The 21,762-nt window shown below is 39.2% G+C and overlaps 1 protein-coding gene across 4 annotated transcripts; it reads right to left on the bottom strand.

Moving 5' to 3' along the window:
• Positions 1–312: 312 nt before the first annotated feature.
• On the bottom strand, positions 313–21,425 carry il6st (interleukin 6 cytokine family signal transduce). Of its 4 annotated transcripts, none has more exons than XM_062434064.1 (16): positions 21,287–21,425; positions 20,946–21,019; positions 16,061–16,363; positions 14,984–15,125; positions 13,289–13,446; positions 12,956–13,110; positions 11,957–12,119; positions 10,768–10,847; positions 9,636–9,870; positions 8,988–9,155; positions 5,473–5,574; positions 4,766–4,912; positions 4,514–4,654; positions 3,321–3,417; positions 3,034–3,115; positions 313–2,154 (listed from the first exon to the last, which is right to left on the bottom strand). In XM_062434064.1, exons 2-16 carry the CDS (start codon positions 21,010–21,012, stop codon positions 1,564–1,566), a joined length of 2,631 nt encoding a protein of 876 aa, XP_062290048.1. In that variant the 5' UTR covers positions 21,013–21,019; positions 21,287–21,425; the 3' UTR covers positions 313–1,563. The 4 variants fall into 4 exon arrangements, with proteins under 4 accessions (XP_062290048.1, XP_062290049.1, XP_062290050.1 ...); XM_062434065.1 differs by having other exon boundaries at positions 314–2,154; positions 13,289–13,443; XM_062434066.1 differs by lacking the exon at positions 21,287–21,425 and having other exon boundaries at positions 314–2,154; positions 16,061–16,359; positions 20,946–20,987.
• Between the last annotated feature and the right edge of the window lie 337 nt (positions 21,426–21,762).

Genomic DNA, 21,762 nt, shown 5'->3' with positions numbered 1-21,762 from the left:
CAAGTCCATTTCTTCCAGGATAAGAAGTTATGTGAAATAAAAAGCAAAGATGCACATGTTCTGACAGATTTATTAGATAATAATTAATGGGTATGAAGTCAAAAGTCTAAATTTTGACTTAGCATCTCATAATGTTGATGTGGTAATTCAAATGTTGAGATACCATGAGTATTTTTATTGTTGTAAAGTTTAAACTTACATCTATCCTTTTTCTTTCTTTTGAACTGATTCTTTGGAATGGAAACATGTCAGACAATTATACATGTCTGAAGAATGCCAGCTGACTTCAACACATTAGTTAAAACATTTATTTCAAATGTTATAGTGATACTCATTTACAGCATTTCAATACAGAAAAAACCTTCCTTCACTGTCAGCAGGTAAGGAAATACTTGACCTCATGTGTCATGTTACATTTTCATGTAACATGACACTTACTTTATCCCATGGATGTTTTTGACCAGAAGAACTTTGCAGTCCTCAACACAAGTCAGAGCAGTTAAGCAAGCCATTATGAGTTGTTGCTGTAGAGCTCAGGACTGACCCAGATCAGTGATCACACTGAGTGAATGATCACATTGTCCAGTTGCTTCTCAATAATTACTCAAAGCTGCATGCCACATCGTCTGGAAATAACAAAAATCTATTGATCATCACCAGCTGGATATGAATTTAACAAAGGATTGCACTGATGTTAGTGAAGTCCATGTTATCAACAGCAGCTGTGATTGCAGGGTTTATAGTGAGAAGCAGTATGGTGGCTGTACATTCAATATTGTGTTTGAACATTGGAAGATGAGAAAACAGCAGTGCATGCTCTGAAATGTAGCTTCCACAGTGACTGATGGGTATTGTAGGAACACTGAAAACAAGTCGAAGTTGTCAGTTTACTCTGGCAAAGTAAACACAATCAGTTTTCTTCTACAAATGAAATGAAACAGTTTCCATGAACTAAGTGATGCCAACTGATTTACAAAGTAAAGGAATTACATAGACATGCGTTACATGTTTCTTCCCAAGGCAGTAAAAATGAAACTTTTTATTGAACATACACTGATATCTCATTAGCAGTATGTACATGTCAGTGTGAACTTGTATCAGTTGATTACCTTCATGTGCAGTGTATATACTTGAGCTGAAAACATTTATGTGAAATGACAATACCCAGTTAACAAACTGGAAACACTGGTCAAACTGGGCTGCCAGGAGAGAAACACAAATCAGAGACAGCTTCACCCTGAGGCTGCTGACTGTAGTCCATCACTCCTGAAGCGGTGGTTCACACTCGTCATATTTAGAAGTTTAAGAGACATTTTGAAATGCACTGTGACATTTACTGTATAGCTCAAAGCACGTTTAGGGAATCATGATACTATAAAGATATGGCTGTGTATTTTTCAATGTGAGTGCAAAGCTGGCACTTTAATATAATGTCCCAAAGCACCTTTGACTATTTATTTATACTTGGTTAAAAGCTAAAAAGAAAAACTAGTACAGTCTTCTTCACTAACCAAGGCACAGCACCACTGACATGGATGAAACAGGTCAGGTCTATCTGTGTTCTTACTGTGGCCTGTAACCACCCAGCTGAGGCATGTAGCTGGAGCCCAGTGCAGACTGACCATCTGTAGGTGTAATCTGCTCAGAGTCCTCTTCCAGGGGACAGAAGTCCAGAGGCTCCAGAACCTCCTGCTGTTCCATCTCCAGCTGGTCTTGGTTCCTTGCAGAATGTGTAAAGCAGGACTGTCGGGGAAAACGCTGTGACTGTCTGCTGCCCTCTTGCATCAACATATCTGGGTTCTCCTCAGAGTCCAGCAGAGGCTGCGTGGATTCAGACCGCGAAAATATGGCCTGCTGAGATTGGGAGTTTGGGTTCTGACCCTTGTAAGCATTTGAGGCCACCACAGAGGAGTATTGAACAGTGTTGGCTGTGGTGTCAGCGATGTCACCGCCCTCATCGCTGTCAGACACACTCTGGCGAGGTGAAGACATGCAGGAGGAGCCTCCGATGCCACTGCTGTGCTCCTCAGACAGATACTTGTCCTTCTTCAGAGGCAGACTGGTTTTGTCCTCCTCAAACACAGACTTTCCATCACACACATCCATATCAAGCACACTAATGCCAGACAGACAGTTCTCCTTTGGTGTCTCTGCCTGTGGAGGACAAGTTGAAGAGAAAAGTCTCATTATTATAATCAGACTGAAAACTAATAAGCCTACAGACTGCTAGTGTTTGTATTACACTGTACATTTCTTACAGAACTATAATCAAGGTTATGTAGCTATTATGTTATTAGGTTATGTTATGTAGCACAACAAGCTAGCCATGTATTGGTGTCTGATTGTTGTTTTTACTCTTTGGAGTGTTTCTAAATAAACTAGAACCACTGACTTCAGGGTGAAGGAACAACTCAATGTGTGTTTAATAGTTTTTGGACAAAAATGGGAGGTTTTGGATATACAGTACATAGAACACTTGTTAGTAGATCAGTTCATTGTTGACTTATCCTTTTAGGACAAACTCTGGAACAAATGTCCGCTTTCTTGCTCTCATTCATAACCTGCGAGCTTCATGGGCTAATCGGCTTCAAATTCCTTATTTGTGATATATTTCATGAAGGTAACAGGAGAGGAGATTTACTCGGCAGGATTTCACAATAAAGGCAGGTGGCTGCAGTAAGAACAACAGGCTCATCTACCAGAAATGTGTGGCTTCAATCAATTACCCTGAGTGGACAAAGTTATTAATCACAAACTCTGAAAGTGCCCTGCTTAAGACTCTTTAAAGTGCTGCAGCTTATCTACTGAGTGGTGGAGAGTGAGAGAGAGGTGGTCAGTGTGGTGGTGTGACTGGGTCAGCTGCAGTAATGAAAAGCAGACTATCAGCTGGAAAACCACATGGACTTTAGAAATGTCTAGAAATCTGCTTTTTACAAGTAAACCTTCCATAGATTATACTGTTATAGTCTGCTGATATGTATTGTACCCTGCACATGTTGCCACTCTCATGTATGTTGTAAAAAAAGTCCATACTTTCAAAGGATAATCAGGTGACCAGTTTCCAATGGTGCTCTCTCCAGGGTTTGGGATCTGAGGCCAACAGTTCTCCTTTAGCCTATAAGAGAGCTAGGATTAGAAATGTGCAAAAACAACCTGTGGGTCCAAAGCTAAAAATAGCTCTGAAACAACTTTGAAAATGTTTTCAATCACAATGTATCTGAACAATGGGGCTTACAGTAGTAAATAGTTTCAGCTGTTAGACTGCCCTGTGGTTTAATGCCAGGGGAATGCTCATTTGTAGGTGTTAAAGTGCAACTTACACATCTTTTTGGTAGAAACACAGCAGCATGGTCATGAGAACAATAAACAGGAAGCCAAGGCTCACTCCTACCACGATGGCCTCGATCTCTCCGGGTCCTGAGGGAAACACAGAGGACATTTAAAGAAGGAAAAAAACTAGGCACTGAGCAAAAACCCCTTAGAACCACGTGATCTAATGATAGAACTACTCTGGATGGCATTACTCTGGCCTCCAGCACCACTGTAAGGAACAGTAGTTATATTTGATCAGGATTTGTATTTAACACCCACAAAAATAATGCAAAAATAAGACACATCCTGTCTCATAATGCAGCAGAACTAGCCAAGCCATTTGTTACTTCTAGGCTGGATTATTGTAATTTGATAAAGCTTATAGTTAGGGCCGGCCAGGCTTGTCCTGGACCAGCTCCTAGTTTATGCTGCTATAGGGTTAGACTGCCGCGGGACTCCCATGATGCACTGAGCTCCTCTCTCCTCCTCCCTCTCCATCTGTACCCATTAATGCCCCGTTAATAAATGTTAATAACTTAGCATCTTCTCTCTCCCACAGTTTAGTGCTTTTTCATTTCACAGGTATGCCTCCAGAGTTGTAGAATCTGGATTTGTGGTTGTGGGCCGCCTTCTGCCCTGTGGCCCTACTTGACAACCTCTGCTACCATTATTATTAGTCATGTTTTTATTATTATTGTTGTTATTGTTATAATTGTTGTTGCTGTGCATCTCTGTGTATCTGTAGTTTATTTTATCCTCTGTCATGCTTCATTTAGTTTGGTGCTGTTTGTGTCTGCATGTCAACGTTGTGCAGTTGTTTCTTTGTTATTTATTATTTTTAGCGTTTATGTGTAGGTTGTTTTATGAGAGAATAGAATCAAACCAAATAAAAAAAGAATTCCTGTAATATTACATTTTTTTCTCATAATATTATATACATAATATACTAGACTAAATTATTATAGCTTTTAAATATTATGCCTTTTGTTTCTAAATTGAATGAATTCATTGTCAAATGTATTTTTGTGACACAGTCGTATGTATCAATAAGTAGTATCAGAATACTAGATATCACAATCTAAACTGAACTTTGGCTGTGGATTTGTGTGTTTGATTATATTGTTTCACTACCAATTATCTGTCTGGAGAGCAGAACGTTACTCACATATTTTTTGGAACATGTAAAAGAGGTCACACTCACCATATTTCAGAGTGGTAAATGAGTGGTTAAAGCCATTTGCTGAGCCTGCGATAGTCGAAGCCTTGATCCAAACGTCATACTTGGTGTTGCGAGACAGTGACGTCAGAGTGTATGAGGTGGTGTTACCTGGAACTATTATGTCTACAAATAAACAAAACAGAAAGTAGCAAGTAAGACTGTCAGCTCTCATACTGTCAGGAAAACTATTCTGGCAGTCAAATAGAAAGCTGTAAATGTCTGACAGGTACATACCATATCTTTTAATCCCATTTGTGTAACAAATTGTGTAATTTGTGATGAAACCTTGTCGTCTGTTTTTGGGAATCTCCTCCCACACCAGCTCAGCCCCATTACGTCCTGGTGTACCCTTCAGTCTAACAGATGGGCCTTCCAACGGAGCTGCAACCACAACAGCAAGATCATGTATGCTAATCTTCCAACTGTGGTTTATCTGAATTCAAATATAGACTGACTTTATACTGATAAAGCGAGGTCACATCTCCAATGGGACTGTATGTAATGTTATAATGTTTTTAACAACAATAGCTGCTATTCATGAAAGCTTAGACAAGTACTGATCAAATAGTTTGGGAGATAAATGAAATCTACAATCATCATTACATAATGTGACTGTGGATGTTCTGTAAAGTGACAACATTATACTGAGCAAAAACAAAGCTACTGTATTTGATTAGTGATACAGCTATATCAAAAGAGCCCATTACTTGTTAATAGAGCATGGAAACTCATTTCTCCACAGGGACAATAAAGATATCTCTATGCCATTTATTCAATTCTTATATACTGCTTATTAATTGTAAATCGGGGGGCATAAAACAGTGTTGCTGGAATGTTTCTATCTGCAAATAATACTTTTATAATCCAACTCTGACCTGGTTTTATCATTCACAACTCACAAGACTTAAACATTCAGGAAGTCACTCATTAGGCTGACTTACCTCCTTGCTCTAGAAAGGCTTCTACAATTGCTGGCTTCCCAATCCACCCAGCGTATATTGCATACACAGATACTTTGTAGCAAACAAACTTCTCAAGGTTGCCTAGATCAAGACCAAGAGTTAAATAAAATGTTAGTTTGCAGTAAAGCCTGTTGACTATGCATCAGTAAAGTAATACTCCACTGAAATGTATCAAGTACAGTCTAGGATAGAAAGGTGGCTGTAATAAGTTATCATTTATATCATGGAAAGCAGCTGCACTGGATTCATATCAGTTCAATATTTTGAAATAACATAATAATTGTTATAACTGTGCAGACTTTTCAAATCAGTCTGCACTTAATCTGCATTACCATGATGACAATGAATACAGACATGATGTTGGCTGTGATGAATCACACAATATTAACAGTCCACAAGTGTTCATTGACAGATGTGTCTATGGAAAATGTCTTGGAAATGCAAAGTAGAACATGTACAGTGGGCAAAACAAGTATTTAATACACTGCCGATTTTGCAGGTTTTCCCACTTATAAAGCATGTAGAAGTCTGTTATTTGTATCATAGGTACACTTCAACTGTGAGACGGATTCGAAAACAAAATTAAATTTTTAAATAATTAATTTGAATTTTATTGCATGCCATAAGTATTTGATCACCTACCAACCAGTAAGAATTCCGGCTCTCACAGACCTGTTAGTTTTTCTTTAAGAAGCCCTCCTGTTCTCTACTCATTACCCATACACCTGTCCACCCACAAACACATACATACTCCAACCTCTCGAAAATGGCCAAGACCAGAGAGCTGTGTAAGGACATCAGGGATAAAATTGTAGACCTGCACAAGGCTGGGATGGGCTACAGGACAATAGGCAAGCAGCTTGGTGAGAAGGCAACAACTGTTGGCGCAATTATTAGAAAAATGGAAGAAGTTCAAGATGACGGTCAATCTCCCTCGGTCTGGTGCTCCATGCAGGATCTCACCTCGTGGGGCATCAATGATCACAAGGAATGTGAGGGATCAGCCCAGAACTACACGGCAGGACCTGGTCAATGACCTGAAGAGAGCTGGGACCACAGTCTCAAAGAAAACCATTAGTAACACACTACGCCGTCATGGATTAAAATCCTACAGTGCACACAAGGTCCCCCTGCTCAAGCCAGTGCATGTCCAGGCCAATGACCATCTGGATGATCCAGAGGAGGAATGGGAGAAGGTCATGTGGTCTGATGAGACTAAAATAGAGCTTTTTGGTCTAAACTCCACTCGCCGTGTTTGGAGGAAGAAGAAGGATGAGTACAGCCCCAAGAACACCATCCCAACCGTGAAGCATGGAGGTGGAAACATCATTCTTTGGGGATGCTTTTCTGCAAAGGGGACAGGACGACTGCACCGTATTGAGGGGAGGATGGATGGGGCCATGTATCGCGAGATCTTGGCCAACAACCTCCTTCCCTCAGTAAGAGCATTGAAGATGGGTCGTGGCTGGGTCTTCCAGCATGACAACGGCCCGAAACACACAGCCAGGGCAACTAAGGAGTGGCTCCGTAAGAAGCATCTCAAGGTCCTGGAGTGGCCTAGCCAGTCTCCAGATCTCAACCCCATTTAAAATCTTTGGAGGGAGCTGAAGGTCCGTATTGCCCAGCGACAGCCCCGAAACCTGAAGGATCTGGAGAAGATCTGCATGGAGGAGTGGGCCAAAATCCCTGCTGCAGTGTGCAAACCTGGTCAAGAACTACAGGAAACATCTGATCTCTGTAATTGCAAACAAAGGTTTCTGTTCCAAATATTAAGTTCTGTTTTTCTGATGTTTCAAATACTTATGTCATGCAATGCAAATTAATTACTTAAAAATGATACAATGTGATTTTCTGGATTTTAGTCTCTCACAGTTGAAGTGTACCTATGATAAAAATGAGAGACTTCTACATGCTTTGTAAGTGGGAAAACCTGCAAAATCAGCAGTGTATCAAATACTTGTTCTGCCCACTGTAGTTAAGGAGCTGAGATTGGCAACCACACTAGGTCCTCTAAGCTGCAGTTAACTGCATTACCACTGGGGTGTGCTCTAATATCACTGCAGTAATAAAAAAGCATAGTCTGAACTTTGTGGTCAGATCACAACCTAACCCGCAGGTAAACTGACAAAAGATCCTTGATTTAGGAACATGATACCAACAATGATCCTTCAGTGCATAGAGCTACGCAAGAAGCAGTGTAGTGTCAGTGAAATCAACAGGTTGAACTGTGATGTTATACTATTCTCTGATGATCTGGACTATGGCTGTGAAACGTTTACTCACACAATCAACCGTGTGAGGGAAAGATTTAATGTGAAGATATAGATCAAATCTAAAAATAAAAACAATTTAATATGGTTTAATGAAATCCCAAGATGCTGTCCTAAGGAACGCAATTATAACTAGAAGAGACACTCACATGCTGATTTATAAGGCTTAAGGAACAGTTAGATTTTAAAATCATCTTGCCGTTGTTTCTGTCTTTAATATTTTTTTTCTTGAGTCTGTATATGAGCTAGGTAAAAAAATACAAAAATGAAACTAGATATAATTCCTATAGATACTACAGGTCAGGTTTTTGAGCTGGTAGAGACTAATGAATTACAAGTAAAACAAAATCATCAGCTCCTGAAAAAGGTCCAAAAGTAGAGATGCTTTCCAGTTTGACACATTTGTTTAATCACACAAATATGTTTTAACTCACCTAATTACTCATTTACTTAACTTGTCTTTTAAACACATCTTTACCTGATGACTGGAAATGTGCCATTGTTACACCCATTTTAAATCTGGAAATCACCTTGAAACCTGACCAATATGTATACTACCAGTACTGACAAATGAATAGCTATAGTCAGCAATGTATTTTTAGATCTGCATAAAGCATTAGACACAGTCAATCATAATGTTTTAATATGAAATCTGTCTACATTTAACTTCTCATCCAGAGCACTGGCATGGATGTCTTCATATTTATCTAAAATGACACATTGTGTTAAAGTTTGTGACGGACTGACTCTAAAGATAAAGTGCACAATGGGTGTTCCATAAGAATCAGTGTTGGGTGCCCTATTATTCAGCCTATATATAATGATCTCCCTCAACAATGTTATGATGCAGCGCTTCACATGTATACAGATGATACTGTTGTGTACACACATGTGAAAACAGTGGAGTTAACAGCTGCTAAATTAACAGTTGCATTGGAAAGGATCACACATTGGCTTGATGATTCATGTCTGAGTCTAAATGTAAATAAGACCAGATGTATGTTTTCTCTAAAACCTATTTATACCGATATTCTCATCAAAGGTGAAATAATTGACATAATCACCACTGATTTTAAATATCTTGGTGTGACACTTGATTTGACTTAGAATTTTAAGAAACTATACAAACTAACCCTAAAAACTAATTTCCATCAGCACATTTAAAATCAAATTATGAAAATGTCTGCTGAAGTCTTTCCTAATTATTTAAGGGAAAGAGATTACCTTTAATGGCTGTGTGTCTGGTGCTTCTGTTTTCCCTCTGCCAGTCCATCTGATCACCATAGGCCATCCACTCCACCACATACTCTGTTGCACTGCGAGGGGGTTTCCATTCCAGACACAGCTGGGCACCACAGGGCTCAACCTTAAGCCCCTCTACTGCGGGAGGCTCTGTAATAAAAACATTTAAATTCTGTATTTGAACATGACACAGAAGAGTAACCCCACCACACCCAAAGGTGGGAAACTGAACAATTCCCACACAAGTCTGTAGCCCTCCTCAAGTTAACAGTGGAGTTAGCAGTGACAAGAACTGCAGAGCAAGTTACTGAGCAAACATAACCCTCAGAAAAAACACATTGTTACATTTCAACAATAACATTCTCCTCTTACACAGAAAAAGGACAATGACTTCTTTTAGTGCTAGATGACATATGACAGTGGTGTATAGTATGTATCAATATGTTATTGGCTGATAAACAAGAACATCAAACTATTGTCAGTGTTATAAGGTTATTATTCTATTTAAGGAATTTCAGATGATAATTATGTCTGATAATACAAAGCCTTTTTACATATGCAACTTGGTACCTGGTACCAAACACAGATTTTGTTGGCCTGGAGACTGTGGCCTTCAGCTTGTACACGTACCATGCACTTTTTCATGGATGCCTAAAAACGCCTCAGGAGACTTCCCCACAGAATTGATGGCAGTGATCCGCACTTGAATAGAATCCCTGTCATCCAGTTGTAGGACAGTTATTTTCCTCTGGCTAGAGCTGCGGTCTGCCTCTGACACGTTGACCTGGACTCTTTTCAAGATCATACTTCCATTTTTGATATTTATGTCAAATCTTGTTATCCTCCCGTTGGGAAACACGGGATCCTGGAAGGGCAAAGTCACAAACTGTATGTTACTGGGCAGTGGATCCAAATTACAAGAAACAAAAAACAAAAAACAAAAAAACCACAGACTTCACTGACAAGGAATCCTCCAAGGAAACATTTTCAATAGTGAGGCTGTGTGAAAAACCAGAATATGCCCAGCTCTACAGTATGTGTGGGACCAGAAACATATGGTATAAAGTTATAACAATCAACAACACCAAGAAATTCAGATGCAACATTAGAGGTAGCACCATTAACATGAAAGGTAAGAAACATCACCAACCAGCCATCCTGACAGAGCTCCTCATGCCTAAACCTAACCAACCCAAGCAAGGAAGGCAACCAGTACTAGCCAATCAGAGGCAGAGTAGTGCAGGTTCTGTCATTACTACAGAGAACACTGTAGGAGGGGAACACTCCTAGCTTCAATGATAAATGGACTGTACTTATATAAAGCACTTTTACATTACATGTTACCTTCACCCATTCACACACATACATACAGATGCATACACTGATGACAGGAGCTACCATGCAGGGTGCAACCTGCTCATCAGGAGGGAAACTAACAATCACACACATTCATACATTGTTGGCGCAAACATCGGGACCAATTTTAACTGTATCTTGCCAGAGAACACATGGACATGCAGATTGGAAGAGACGGGAATCAAACCGCCAAACTTCCGATTGGGTGAGTGTTGGATCATTTATTTTTAAGTATCCCATCTACAGGTATAACAGCTGAATGTGCCTTGGCCATGTTGTATTTAAAGTACCTTTATGTGTTTTGTTTAAGCATGCCATATTATTTTATGTAATGGTGAAATACAATAAACATATTTGAAAGTTAAAAAAATGAATATGTTAGATTGAGTGTGATGTGGGAATTTACCTTAGAGATAAATGTCACTTGTCGTCCATTCACGCTGTCACTCTTGTTCGACAGCCATAAATCCGGTTTACTTGTTGGTCCTTTGCCAAAGGAAAAGAACAGAACACTAAATCTTTCATGGTAACATCTCGCCTATTTAGCTTTTATAAATCAGCATTTAAACATTTAAATGGTTCATGACACTCTATAGTGTAGTTATCATCATCATCATCATCATCTTCTTGCCGCTTTATCGGGGGTCGGGTCGCGGGGGCAGCAGCTTAAGCAGGGAAGCCCACACTTCCCTCTCCCCAGCCACATCGTCCAGCTCTTCCCGGGGGATCCCGAGGCGTTCCCAGGCCAGCCGAGAGACATGGTCTCTCCAGCGTGTCCTGGGTCTTCCCCGGGGTCTCCTACCGGTGGGACGTGCCCTGAACACCTCACCAGGGAGGCGTCCGGGAGGCATCCTAACTAGAGGCCCGAGCCACCTCATCTGGCTCCTCTCCCGAGCTACTCTATAGTGTAGTTATAAGCAAATATAAGGATATTTTAAGTGTTTATTAATGTATAACTTTACTCGTATGAAGACATATTTTATATTATTATAACTGTGTTATTTTATGTGTCATTTATTAACTTTTTATAAAACAGCACCCAGTTGTGAATTCCCATAAGAGGAGTTAGTTGTTATTGGGTGAGCGTGCATTTATAGTAGCTCTGAAACAGCTGGGCCAATCACTGTGAAGAGTGATAATATTTGCTCAACAAATGGAAAGAAGCGTCTTTAGGAAATCTTTTTTTTTTTTTTCCTTGGGGTGCAAACCCTTTAAAAAAAAGGTTGGAAGTGAATGACCTCTCAAATCAGAGGCTGCAGATTTATCAACATATCTGTGCTACTGCCTTCAGATGCTGCAGAGATGAAATGAATGGAAGGAGAAGCTTTTCATACAGTATAAAGCAGATCTGGATAACAGTTACTGTAAGAATTACTAATAAATTTATTATAGATCAATACAAATGTTTTAACCACATTCAACAACATTATCTGTGCTGATCTTGTTTGGAGAGTGTTTATTTCAAAGTCAGGAAAATACCAGACTGTCCGTGTGCTGCTTGAGCTGGATGTTGCACTGCTGAAAAAATAGGGCCAATGTTGTATTTGGTGGTCAACTTATTTATAGAAGTCTGAACTGGCAGCCATAATACTCACGGTCCTCTGGTGTTCTTTTGGTAGCATTGGTACTCCAGTCGCTCCAGTAACCGTGGCCTTCTTCAGCATTTTTGCAGCGTACTTGAGTGACATAGACTGTGTCTGGTCGAAGCTTCTGGAGTCTGAAGGACTGTATGTCCTTAGCAGTGTCCACAAGCGGTACCTGAAGGATTCATTGATTTTGTCAACTGATACATAATAAACATTGACATTTAAGTTATGATCCTTAAGACTTCAGTCCTGGTTGATGTGATGACACATGTGGTTACTGGGGAAGGCAAAGGCCCCTTAAGCAGCAACTCAACAGAGGAAATGAGCTGGTGTCTGTATTTACAGAGCAGCCACACAGTGAGCTAAAAGGATTCACCCCCTCCACTTGTTAACAAATGTTTACAGCGATGCCACTAGCTCAAAGAGGCTGTGCTATGGGACAGCAGAGCTTTATGCTGAATGCCAAAACATCTTACTTTAACATCCTACAACTGATGGTACAGGGAATGTCCATAGTTTTCCAGGTATTGGGTCATAAATCAAAGTATTGGACCAATAAAAAATGTGACCTGATGACTGTGATAGATGAAAAATCTTGGCATAATCAAAGTCATTACAATTCATCCTGAGCAGAATATGGATGGTACACCATCTATGAGTAGTGGAGATGTTTCAGTTTCATTGTATCTTGTGTGCAATGACAATAAAGCTTCTTTATCTTTAAACAACAAATGTCAAACTTCCTGGTGATACTAGAGGAAACTACATCAGTTAGACTGATGATGTAACAAGCCTAAACTGTTGGTGAGATTCAGCAACACCATGTTAATCTAGATACTGTATATAATAATATTATAATAGACATAGTTGAGGTGTTTCAGTGCCAGCCTTATGTTATTATGGATGCTGGCTCACTAACAAAACCACTTAAAAATAGAACAGCCAGCATTTAGGTCATTATTTCCATTTCACACCACCAATGGTAGAATGAGACTCAAATATACTTACATAAGTCCAACTCTGAGATCCATTTGGGCAGAATCTGATTTCATATGTTAATTTGATATGTTCTTTAGCAATAGGTTGAGTCCAGTTTATAAGCAGGGAGGTAGGAAAACTTTTTTCTGAAAAGACTTTGACATCTGATGGAGGGTTTGTTTTAACTGCAACAAGACACAAACATGCAAGATGGTGATGATCATATTGCATAAACACACTTAAGTCAGATTATAGCAGAGCCAGCATTGTGACTAATGTTTTAGACCAGACTAGATCAAAACAAGCAGACATCAAATGGCAACGCGGTGTAAACCTTATACTATTCTACAACATTTAACTTACCAAACCAGCCGGCATCTTCTCTAAGATGCTCAGACTCCACTGTTCCCAGTTCATTCTTTGCCTCCACCCAGATTTCCAGTGTCATATGATTGGGGAAAATCTCCAGAGTCACTTTGGCACTGCTTTTATCTGTTGACGTATTAAAGGTCTGATGGCTGCTGAAAAGAGATTTAAATATATTTAGAAGAATAACAGTAGGGCCTACACCAACAATACACACATTTAGTTATTTTTATTTCTAATTATGTGGTTTTATTTTTGTCATATTCCAAGTTTACAGCTTTTCTAATTACATGCTCACAGAATGCTGTTCAATCCAATGATCTGACCTCTATCATGGCATGAATAGCTATAATACTGCTGGCTCATCTATCTGTTAATGAGGAGCAAACGTGATGGCTTGAAATAATACCAAGGAAAGAGAAGTGGGGTCACTTCTATCAATTTCTGCAGCAGTCACTGACTGCAAAATCATCTCTGTGGCTTGATTGACAATTATCATCCAAGACTGATGGTTTATAAACCATAACACAAATACTGTTGCTTGTTATATAGTTCAACAGTGCCACATCATAGCAAAAAAAAAAAAAAAAGACAACATATTAAGTTATGTCTCTTAATTCCAATATCTATTCATATAATATCAACAGGGATACTAGGTCAAAAACATTAATATTGTGATTATTTATATTCTGATGCAGTCCATATACTGTAAACTACTCATAGTCAGCTGCTTTGTAGGACAGTGCCAGTCAAAAAGTTGGACACCTCTTCTCATTTTTTTATTTAAATTAAATAATTATTCTTTTATTATATCTATTTATATAAAACAATACTGAAGACATCTGAAGTATGAAAAAACACACATGAACCTATGAAGAAAGCAGAAAAGTATCAACAAAGCTTTGTACACTGGTGGTAATGTTTTAACCAGCTTCACAAGGTGGTCCTCTGGATGCTTTTCACTTAACAAGTCTGCATCGACAAAAGCAGCAAATAGTTACTGACATGGCAACGGAAGAGTGGAGAGGACGCTGGCACTGTTTGTCTGCCACGTCTTCATCTGAGTTTAACACTTTACAATAGTATATAGTCAACTATACTATAATATTGTCATCGCTTGCCAGGATGAAATACAAGATCTCTCGCCTGGCTCACCAGTGCATCTATGGCGTCCCCCCCATGTGGTCGAATCAGTACTGACCAATCATAAATCGACCTTTATTCAGGCTATTGAAGCTCTGCACACGCTTCACATAAACCACCAGATGTGGTCTGACTGATCCAGTCACATTCCGTTTGCAATTTGTTGTGCTTGCATTTCTACCTGCATTAACGTGTTCTTTCTGATGCAGATAACATATCAGGATACAGATCTAATGGTGGCCCCCGGTGAAGAGGCTATCATGTGAGAGAAATAGACCACATGCAGACTTATGGCAATGTTGTAGTGTCTAATCCAGTCATATTGTCGGTGTGATTTTGATTAATGATAAGCCATAGCACACATCAAACTATCAAGTCTATGCATTCTCTCAGTTACTTTAATAGACAGTTTAACTTCAAATGAAATATCAAAGAGTTTGGTTGATTTCACAGTGAATGAACCAAAAACAGATGTTGCCAAAGTTTAGTTATAATGTAACTTTCAAACAAATGTTGCTGGGATGCATAACCATCAAGGGGTGTACTCACACAGTGACTTTAACATACAGTGTGTATGTTGTATGCAAATGGCTTTCACGTCCTGGTTCCCACGAACAGCTGATGTTTCGAGAGATGACCGTTTTGTCCTGAACAGCTATACAAGACAGATTCTCAGGCTTCTCTGGATGATCTGACATTGGGACAAACAGACAGACATCTTATTAACTTTTTTTAAAACCATGTGACCTTACCTTCCAATGACAAATGCAGGGGTCAATATTATGTCCATTAGTTTATGAAAGGGTTTGTTGATGGGGAATTGAGTATTAGATGACTCTAGATATTGTGGTTTGCAGTGAAGAACATTAACACACCATCAAAAGATCTTTTTGCTCTGTATGCAAACTGGTAATGACTTCATGACCATGGATGTTAGAACTATCAGTCTAAAGTCAATGAGGCAAGAGATCCTGAAGATTTGAGCATGGGAATGATGATGGAAGTTGAATGTGTTCAATTTAACAGTGTAATGGTGGAGTAGAGCTGAGCTGAAGCTGTCTGGGCCTGCAGCATACATATGCAGCAACCAGTTTGTAAAAATAAGCCTGGGTCTCTGCAACATGATCTCCTGCTAGCAGCAGTAGCATTGTAGCTTGTAGGTAGGACAATGTTTTTCCACAGTAATGTCATTATGCCCTTTGTGTGATAACATTTCCCTCAGTTTGCACCACATAACAAACCATCTGCAGTACAATGTGATAATGACTGACACACATGATAGCCAAACCTACAGACATGAAACACAGGTGGTTAGACTGTTATACAAAAAGAGGACAACTTTTTGTGGTTAGCCAACAGCTGCTTTACTGACGGCTGCAACAACAACAACTACAACTACAACTACAACTACAACTACAACTACAACTACAACTAGAGCCATATTGCCCAGCTCAATCCAGGACCTTCACAATAAAAGCATATTACACTTCTCCTTAATACGTGACATGTATATTCCACCGCAGGCTGTTACCCTTCCAAATAAAATACAACCAGCAAAAAATATGAACAGCTGAGACTTAACAAGACAACAGCTATAAGTTGTAAGATCTGACAACAAACACTTACAGCCTTTCCTGGTGAATATGGCATGGAGAAATTTGCCTTGGTTCAGAAAAACATGGGGGTTCTCTGTCCCGGAGCGGCAAAATAACCATTCAGGCTTTTCACTGGTGACAGGGATAGTGACACTAAGAGCTGTTCTATTGATCTTAGTGTACTTTTCACTGGGTATAGTAGTCTTAGACAGAGTCCAGTAGAGGTCATCTGCTGTTACTTCAGTTGTGTTGATGATCATGCATGTCGCTGTGAAGTTGGTCCCAATCTCTAGCAGTGGAGACTCAGGGGTTATCATCAAATGGCTGATACTTTCTGAAGACCAACACAAAAAAAAATGAATTCAATGTTCAGAATAAAACAAAATCATATAAAATAATACTGTGACTGCTGAGGCACCAAATAACCCACAGTTTAAGCAATCAACAAAAACCCAACAGGAACATGACAAAATTGTACTGAAACTTTTAACACAGACCAAAATAGTTTTGTAAAAAACCCCCACCACTAGCAGTGTGTCTCATGGTCATCAACAGCGTAGCTTGTAGTGAGGAGCTTCTTCCTTCACTGCAGGCTTTAGCCATACCTCAAGACCCACCCACCCCCACCCCCCACCCCCAAAGCTCCAATAACTTTACTCAAACTTTAACTGATTAGTCATTAACACCGCTGATCTGAGGTGTTTGATAATGTTGCATTTAACTATGCAACATAAGCTGAAACAATTAGCTGACCCATGGATTAGTTGAGGGATCAACAGAAAAATAAACAGCTATTTGATAATCATGTGAATCATTATCATACAAGAAGCAAATCCAATACCCCATCAGAATGATTAATATATTCTATTAAGACATTCCAGAAAGTCTTCACAAAAAGTCTTCAAAAAAAAGTTTTGACCATTAAAATCTTTACAGAGCAATGTGTTTTAGAGTGGTTCCCATTTTGTTTGCATTTCATGCACAAGAACAAGGATGCACTGGTATTAGGGCAAAATGTTCCTCTATTCATCTTCTATGTGATGAGTCGCCCATAAAATCATTGTGAGATAACAGGCAATGTGAGATTGACCAGCAGCTTGAGACAATGGAGGGGAAGTGTACTTAACGCAAATGAAGCTCCAGCAGAGGAAGTTTAATCATTAGCAGCTGTGGACAGAGATCTGTGGAGAACATTGGAATTCTTAGTTTCTGGTGTAATTGTTTCTGGGATTCCTCTGCTGTATGTCCTTTAACTCCACGGTTACAGATACTAACTAAATGAAGTGATGCTTTGCACATCGCATTCATTGTTGGAGAAAACTGTAAGATGCTCATTTATATAATGTTTATTAATGACCCAGCTACTATTGAGGAGCCTGAGTAGTGACAACATCAATGCATAATCCTACAGCTGTTTTAAAAGTTTTCCAAAGATAAACAGTTGGTGGCAGTAACACACCAAGTAAGGTAGCAAAGCCGAGAAGAAGAAAACTGGAGCCAGAGAATATGAAAGTAAACAATGGAGGTTTTAACACAAAAAAAAATCTATTTTATGAGGAAAGAAATTCATTTGGCGAGCCTCAAGGATACACACATTTTGTTTTGGTGAGAAACAACAAATGTAAAAACAACTGTGTTTGATTGAAGAAAACTGTACAGCAGGTCTGTTACAGATAGCAGGTTTACTTCAAATCTAAGTTGAAGGAAACTGAGTTTTCATTTCCAGAGATCATACCTGTGAGCTGGTTAAGCTGCTACTCTATACTGTAAACAGAACCTGCTCACTGCAGCCTTTCTTTAACTAACCCTGAGTATCTCTTTGTCTCCTTCCTCCTGCAGAGCCTGAAGCAGCTGTTCAACACCCTGTTTCACTTCCTCATTCTTACAGTCAATATCAAAGTGAAGAATGTTGTTAACCATAGTTTGTTAGACTATCTTTGCATATGTTATGGCTTCAAGCAATCTCTGTCCTCACATTCAAATGTTACACTGTGGATTCAACCTCAGCTCAGACTAAAGTCTGATCTATATATTGCCTTTTTTGCATGTGAAAGTTTTTGGTTTTGACACTGATTTGGAGCACATTGATAAGGCAGCTGTCAGATTGTCACAACAGTTCCCTTGCACTGAAATAATGTGAACTACACATTACTGTGTTAAAACAGAACATCTATAAAAAAACATTAGACACATAAGAGACACTAACCAATGAATTATCATCTCATATTTCTTATGGTCACAATGATGAAACATTAAAACCATAGTTATTCATGAATGTGTGTGGCCACTTGCTGCTGCTGATCTGCTAAATGTGCTGCTGACACTACACATAGGGCCTGATTTACTAAGATCCCAAATAGTGGGTACTAAATTGCGTGCACGGTGCAATAGATTCCACGTTTGGTTAGCGTGTGTTTTGCAGGTGATCTACTAAGAATAACTGTGTAAATGAAAACAGGTGCAACAGGTGGAGACAGCAGTATTTAAATGAGGGTTTTGTGTCTTTATGGAGAGTTTGGAAGAGCAGAAAGCTGCAAGCACAAAATGAAATGTGATCAGGTTCTAGTGGAAGAGGTTAACTAATATATTGACTTATTACAAAAACTAATATTACCAGAAAAACCAACATATGGAGAGTATTAATGACGAAGTCAATGCTGTTAGTAAAACCACAAATATTCCACTCCAAAAATATTAACACAGGTGTAAAAACTCTGTCCTGTGTGTATTCTGTCATTGTGCCTCCGTCTCCTCCTCTCTACAGTAACAGAAGTCATCAGCAGGTTAATACCTGTCCTTCAAAGGTTTTATTTATAGACACAGTTAGTGTCAGAAATAATACCTTCAGGTTTGGTAAATCACAATGTGTGTGTTAAATAACATATTTACATTTTCTCCTCCCTGTATTTTGCACACTGGGGTTAAAACGTCTCATATTACATATTCATTATGGTAAACTACTAAATGGACAGCGCGTACTATCTTACACAGTTGAAAGACGCAAACCTAAGTGCACTGTGTTAGTAGATCATCTTGCACAGTTTTTGCAGGTGATGTCAAGTTTGCAAATGTTTTTACACACGCAGACCTTTAGTAAATCAGGCCCTGTCTGTGTAGACATGGGGTCAGAGTGTCCATTCTTTATTAAAGTTTTCACTGTCTACTTTTCTCTTTAGAGCACTTGGCTCTGACTATTGTCACACTTCGTCTGTGTTCTCCTGTGTCCCTGACATGCGACGAGGCAGTCAGCAGTCCATCCACGCAGAAGTTTATTAATATTAAATACTTTGTGTGTCCAAATTACACCAAATTCAACACAACACTCCCCTTTCCCCCCAGCAATTCACCAGCCAAGTGTGGAGACGATCAGAGAAACAGTTCATGAGATTCGCCAAGAACAAGCATACATACAGACAGACAGAGACTACTTACTTTATAGAGAGAGATTTGGGCTTCCAGAACCTATCTGGAACTATTCTACAGTAGTTTTAAGTTATTCTATTGCTGGTGTGCGCAAATAAAATCCCTGGCATAGTGGGCTCTGTGTCTGCACAACAGCACAGCTGTGCAAATCATGTAACATGTAAAACACTGTACAGGTAGAAATATAATCATTGAAGGTGTTCAGCCTACAGATATCTAAAGATGTAGACTCATTTATAATCTAAATCCTTTTTCAAGAGCAAATCACCAAAATCATCATTACTGGATTAGACTGTGTAGTACAAATAGTAAGATCCCAATGCTTTATCATCCATTTTAGGACGAGTTCGTAATTTGTCAAGTCCATCTTGAATTGACAGTCAGGAGCCCAAATGAACAGTGAAATCTGTTTTTCTTGCTGTAATCATTCCTCCTGTTCATACTGACCATTAGAAGATCTCTTCATCATGTACTTACAATGGAAGTGATGGAGGACTAAATCCACAGTCCTCCTTCTGTGTAAACATGTATTTAAAAGTTGATGTGAAGCTAATATGAAGCTTTAGTCGTCCAAATGAGTCAAATCTTCATCTTCTATGTTTCAATGTTACAGTGTTTTTAGTACCAAAGTTCCTCTTCTTGTTACTATACTTCCACCACAGCTCAACAGGGAAACACTAAGAGGGAATTTGATGGTAAAAAGACTGTAAATGTGTCAGATATCACTTGATATGACTAACTCACACTGATGAAGCTCAATAGAAGCTGATCATCTACTTTTAAATGACTGTGTGGACACACTGTGGTTACAGTCCTCCATCACTTCCATTGAAAGCACATTTGAAGGAGATCTTTTAATAGTCAGTATGAACAGGAGGAATGATTACAGAGAGGAAAACCTCTTTCTCTTGCACATCTAAGAGTGAATTCTCAGAGTGAACATGAACTAACACTGATCAAGTGCTCTGAGACCCAAAACTGAGTTTCCGATCTCTAGATTAGTCAACTCAGAGGTCAGTATTAGGTTCAGTTTGTAAAACCTGCTTTCTTGAACATATCATAGCAAGCAGGGCAAAATATCTTTTTCAAGAAAGAATATTGACTTGTGATAGCAGGGGGAAAAACAACAGGTATAACTAATACTATTATTAATACCAATAATGTTTACAAAGGTTCCATATATTGAAGTATCTCAGTAAGACATATTAATGATAATACCAGGGCCCTTGAATTGAGACATGTAAGCATAAATGCAGACATTATTCATTTTATAAGTTCCACCTTTCATCTACTATTGTTGACATGTAAAAATGACACAGGAAAGGCTTTACTGCGCATTATGGTATTTGTGGTGTTGTATCCACACCAAAATATGTCATTTAATATGTAGATTGCAACACAGTGAAGACTGAGGTTATAGAAAGTTTGGAGTTTATATGTCGTCTTAACACTCCACAATACAGTCAAGGGTTAAAATGTAAAATAGTACCTACCACCGTTAGCAGATAGAACAGGGGCAACGCAAGCTAACAGCACCAGCTGAAGCACAGCAGACATCATGATGATGCTACAACATAAAAACATTAAGTCAGTTCAACATTAAGTTAGTGACATTACAATATCACTAACTTTTCAACAAGTGGCGTAACGCCGAGGTTCGATTTTATTTAATCTTAAAATGTTTCTGTGATACTGTAATCAGTCCTGGAACCATTACGTAGATGTTTAACTCTCAACATTATTGTCAATCAAATATTTAGCATGCGAGCTCACACTGTCGTCCCTGCCAACGCCATATTGTTTCCGCAATGAGAAGCAAGAAGTTATTACTTACCAAACTAGCGTCAGTTTTAGTCTCTGAATAACTTGAACTAGATCGAAACCATCTCTCTTTATACAAAAACCTAACAATGGTCAAACAAGTTAAGTAAACCTCATTATTTGTGTCACGTATGTGCTAGTGGTGCTATGGAAAGACCACCCACTTCCCGTCAAGGGAAAGTTATGTCGCAACATTTTTGCGGTACTGCGTCGCGCTGACACGATCTCACGGCATAGGGATGGGTAGGAGTAGACTGTACTGTGCGTTCGTCCTGCTGCTGATGCTTTACTGATCTTGATCTTATGCGCAGTGAAGACGTACTGTATGGTGATTGGTCAGATAAAATGTCTGTCAAACCCTTGCGACGAATAGGACGTTTCCGATTTTGACTGTCTGGCTATGCGTGTTCATCACTGTTGTTTTCCCGGAATGTATCCGCCCTCCGTGCTCACAAGAGTGCACGTAAAGGTTTGTGAACCCTTTGGCAC

The sequence above is a fragment of the Scomber scombrus genome, chromosome 15 (assembly GCF_963691925.1).
Source record: "Scomber scombrus chromosome 15, fScoSco1.1, whole genome shotgun sequence".
In the NCBI taxonomy this organism is placed as follows: domain Eukaryota; kingdom Metazoa; phylum Chordata; class Actinopteri; order Scombriformes; family Scombridae; genus Scomber; species Scomber scombrus.
This window is presented reverse-complemented; position numbering and strand designations above follow the sequence as displayed.

What these genes read in the sequence shown, in the direction of transcription:
- il6st (XM_062434064.1), bottom strand. Translation starts at nt 21,012, where the DNA reads ATGATGTCTGCTGTGCTTCAGCTGGTGCTGTTAGCTTGCGTTGCCCCT. An exon ending in CAAAAGAACACCAGAGGACC is followed by an intron (nt 10,848 to 11,956) that starts GTGAGTATTATG and finishes CCTTTGGCAAAG; the next exon opens with GACCAACAAGTAAACCGGAT. An exon ending in CACCTGATTATCCTTTGAAA is followed by an intron (nt 2,155 to 3,033) that starts GTATGGACTTTT and finishes TGTCCTCCACAG; the next exon opens with GCAGAGACACCAAAGGAGAA.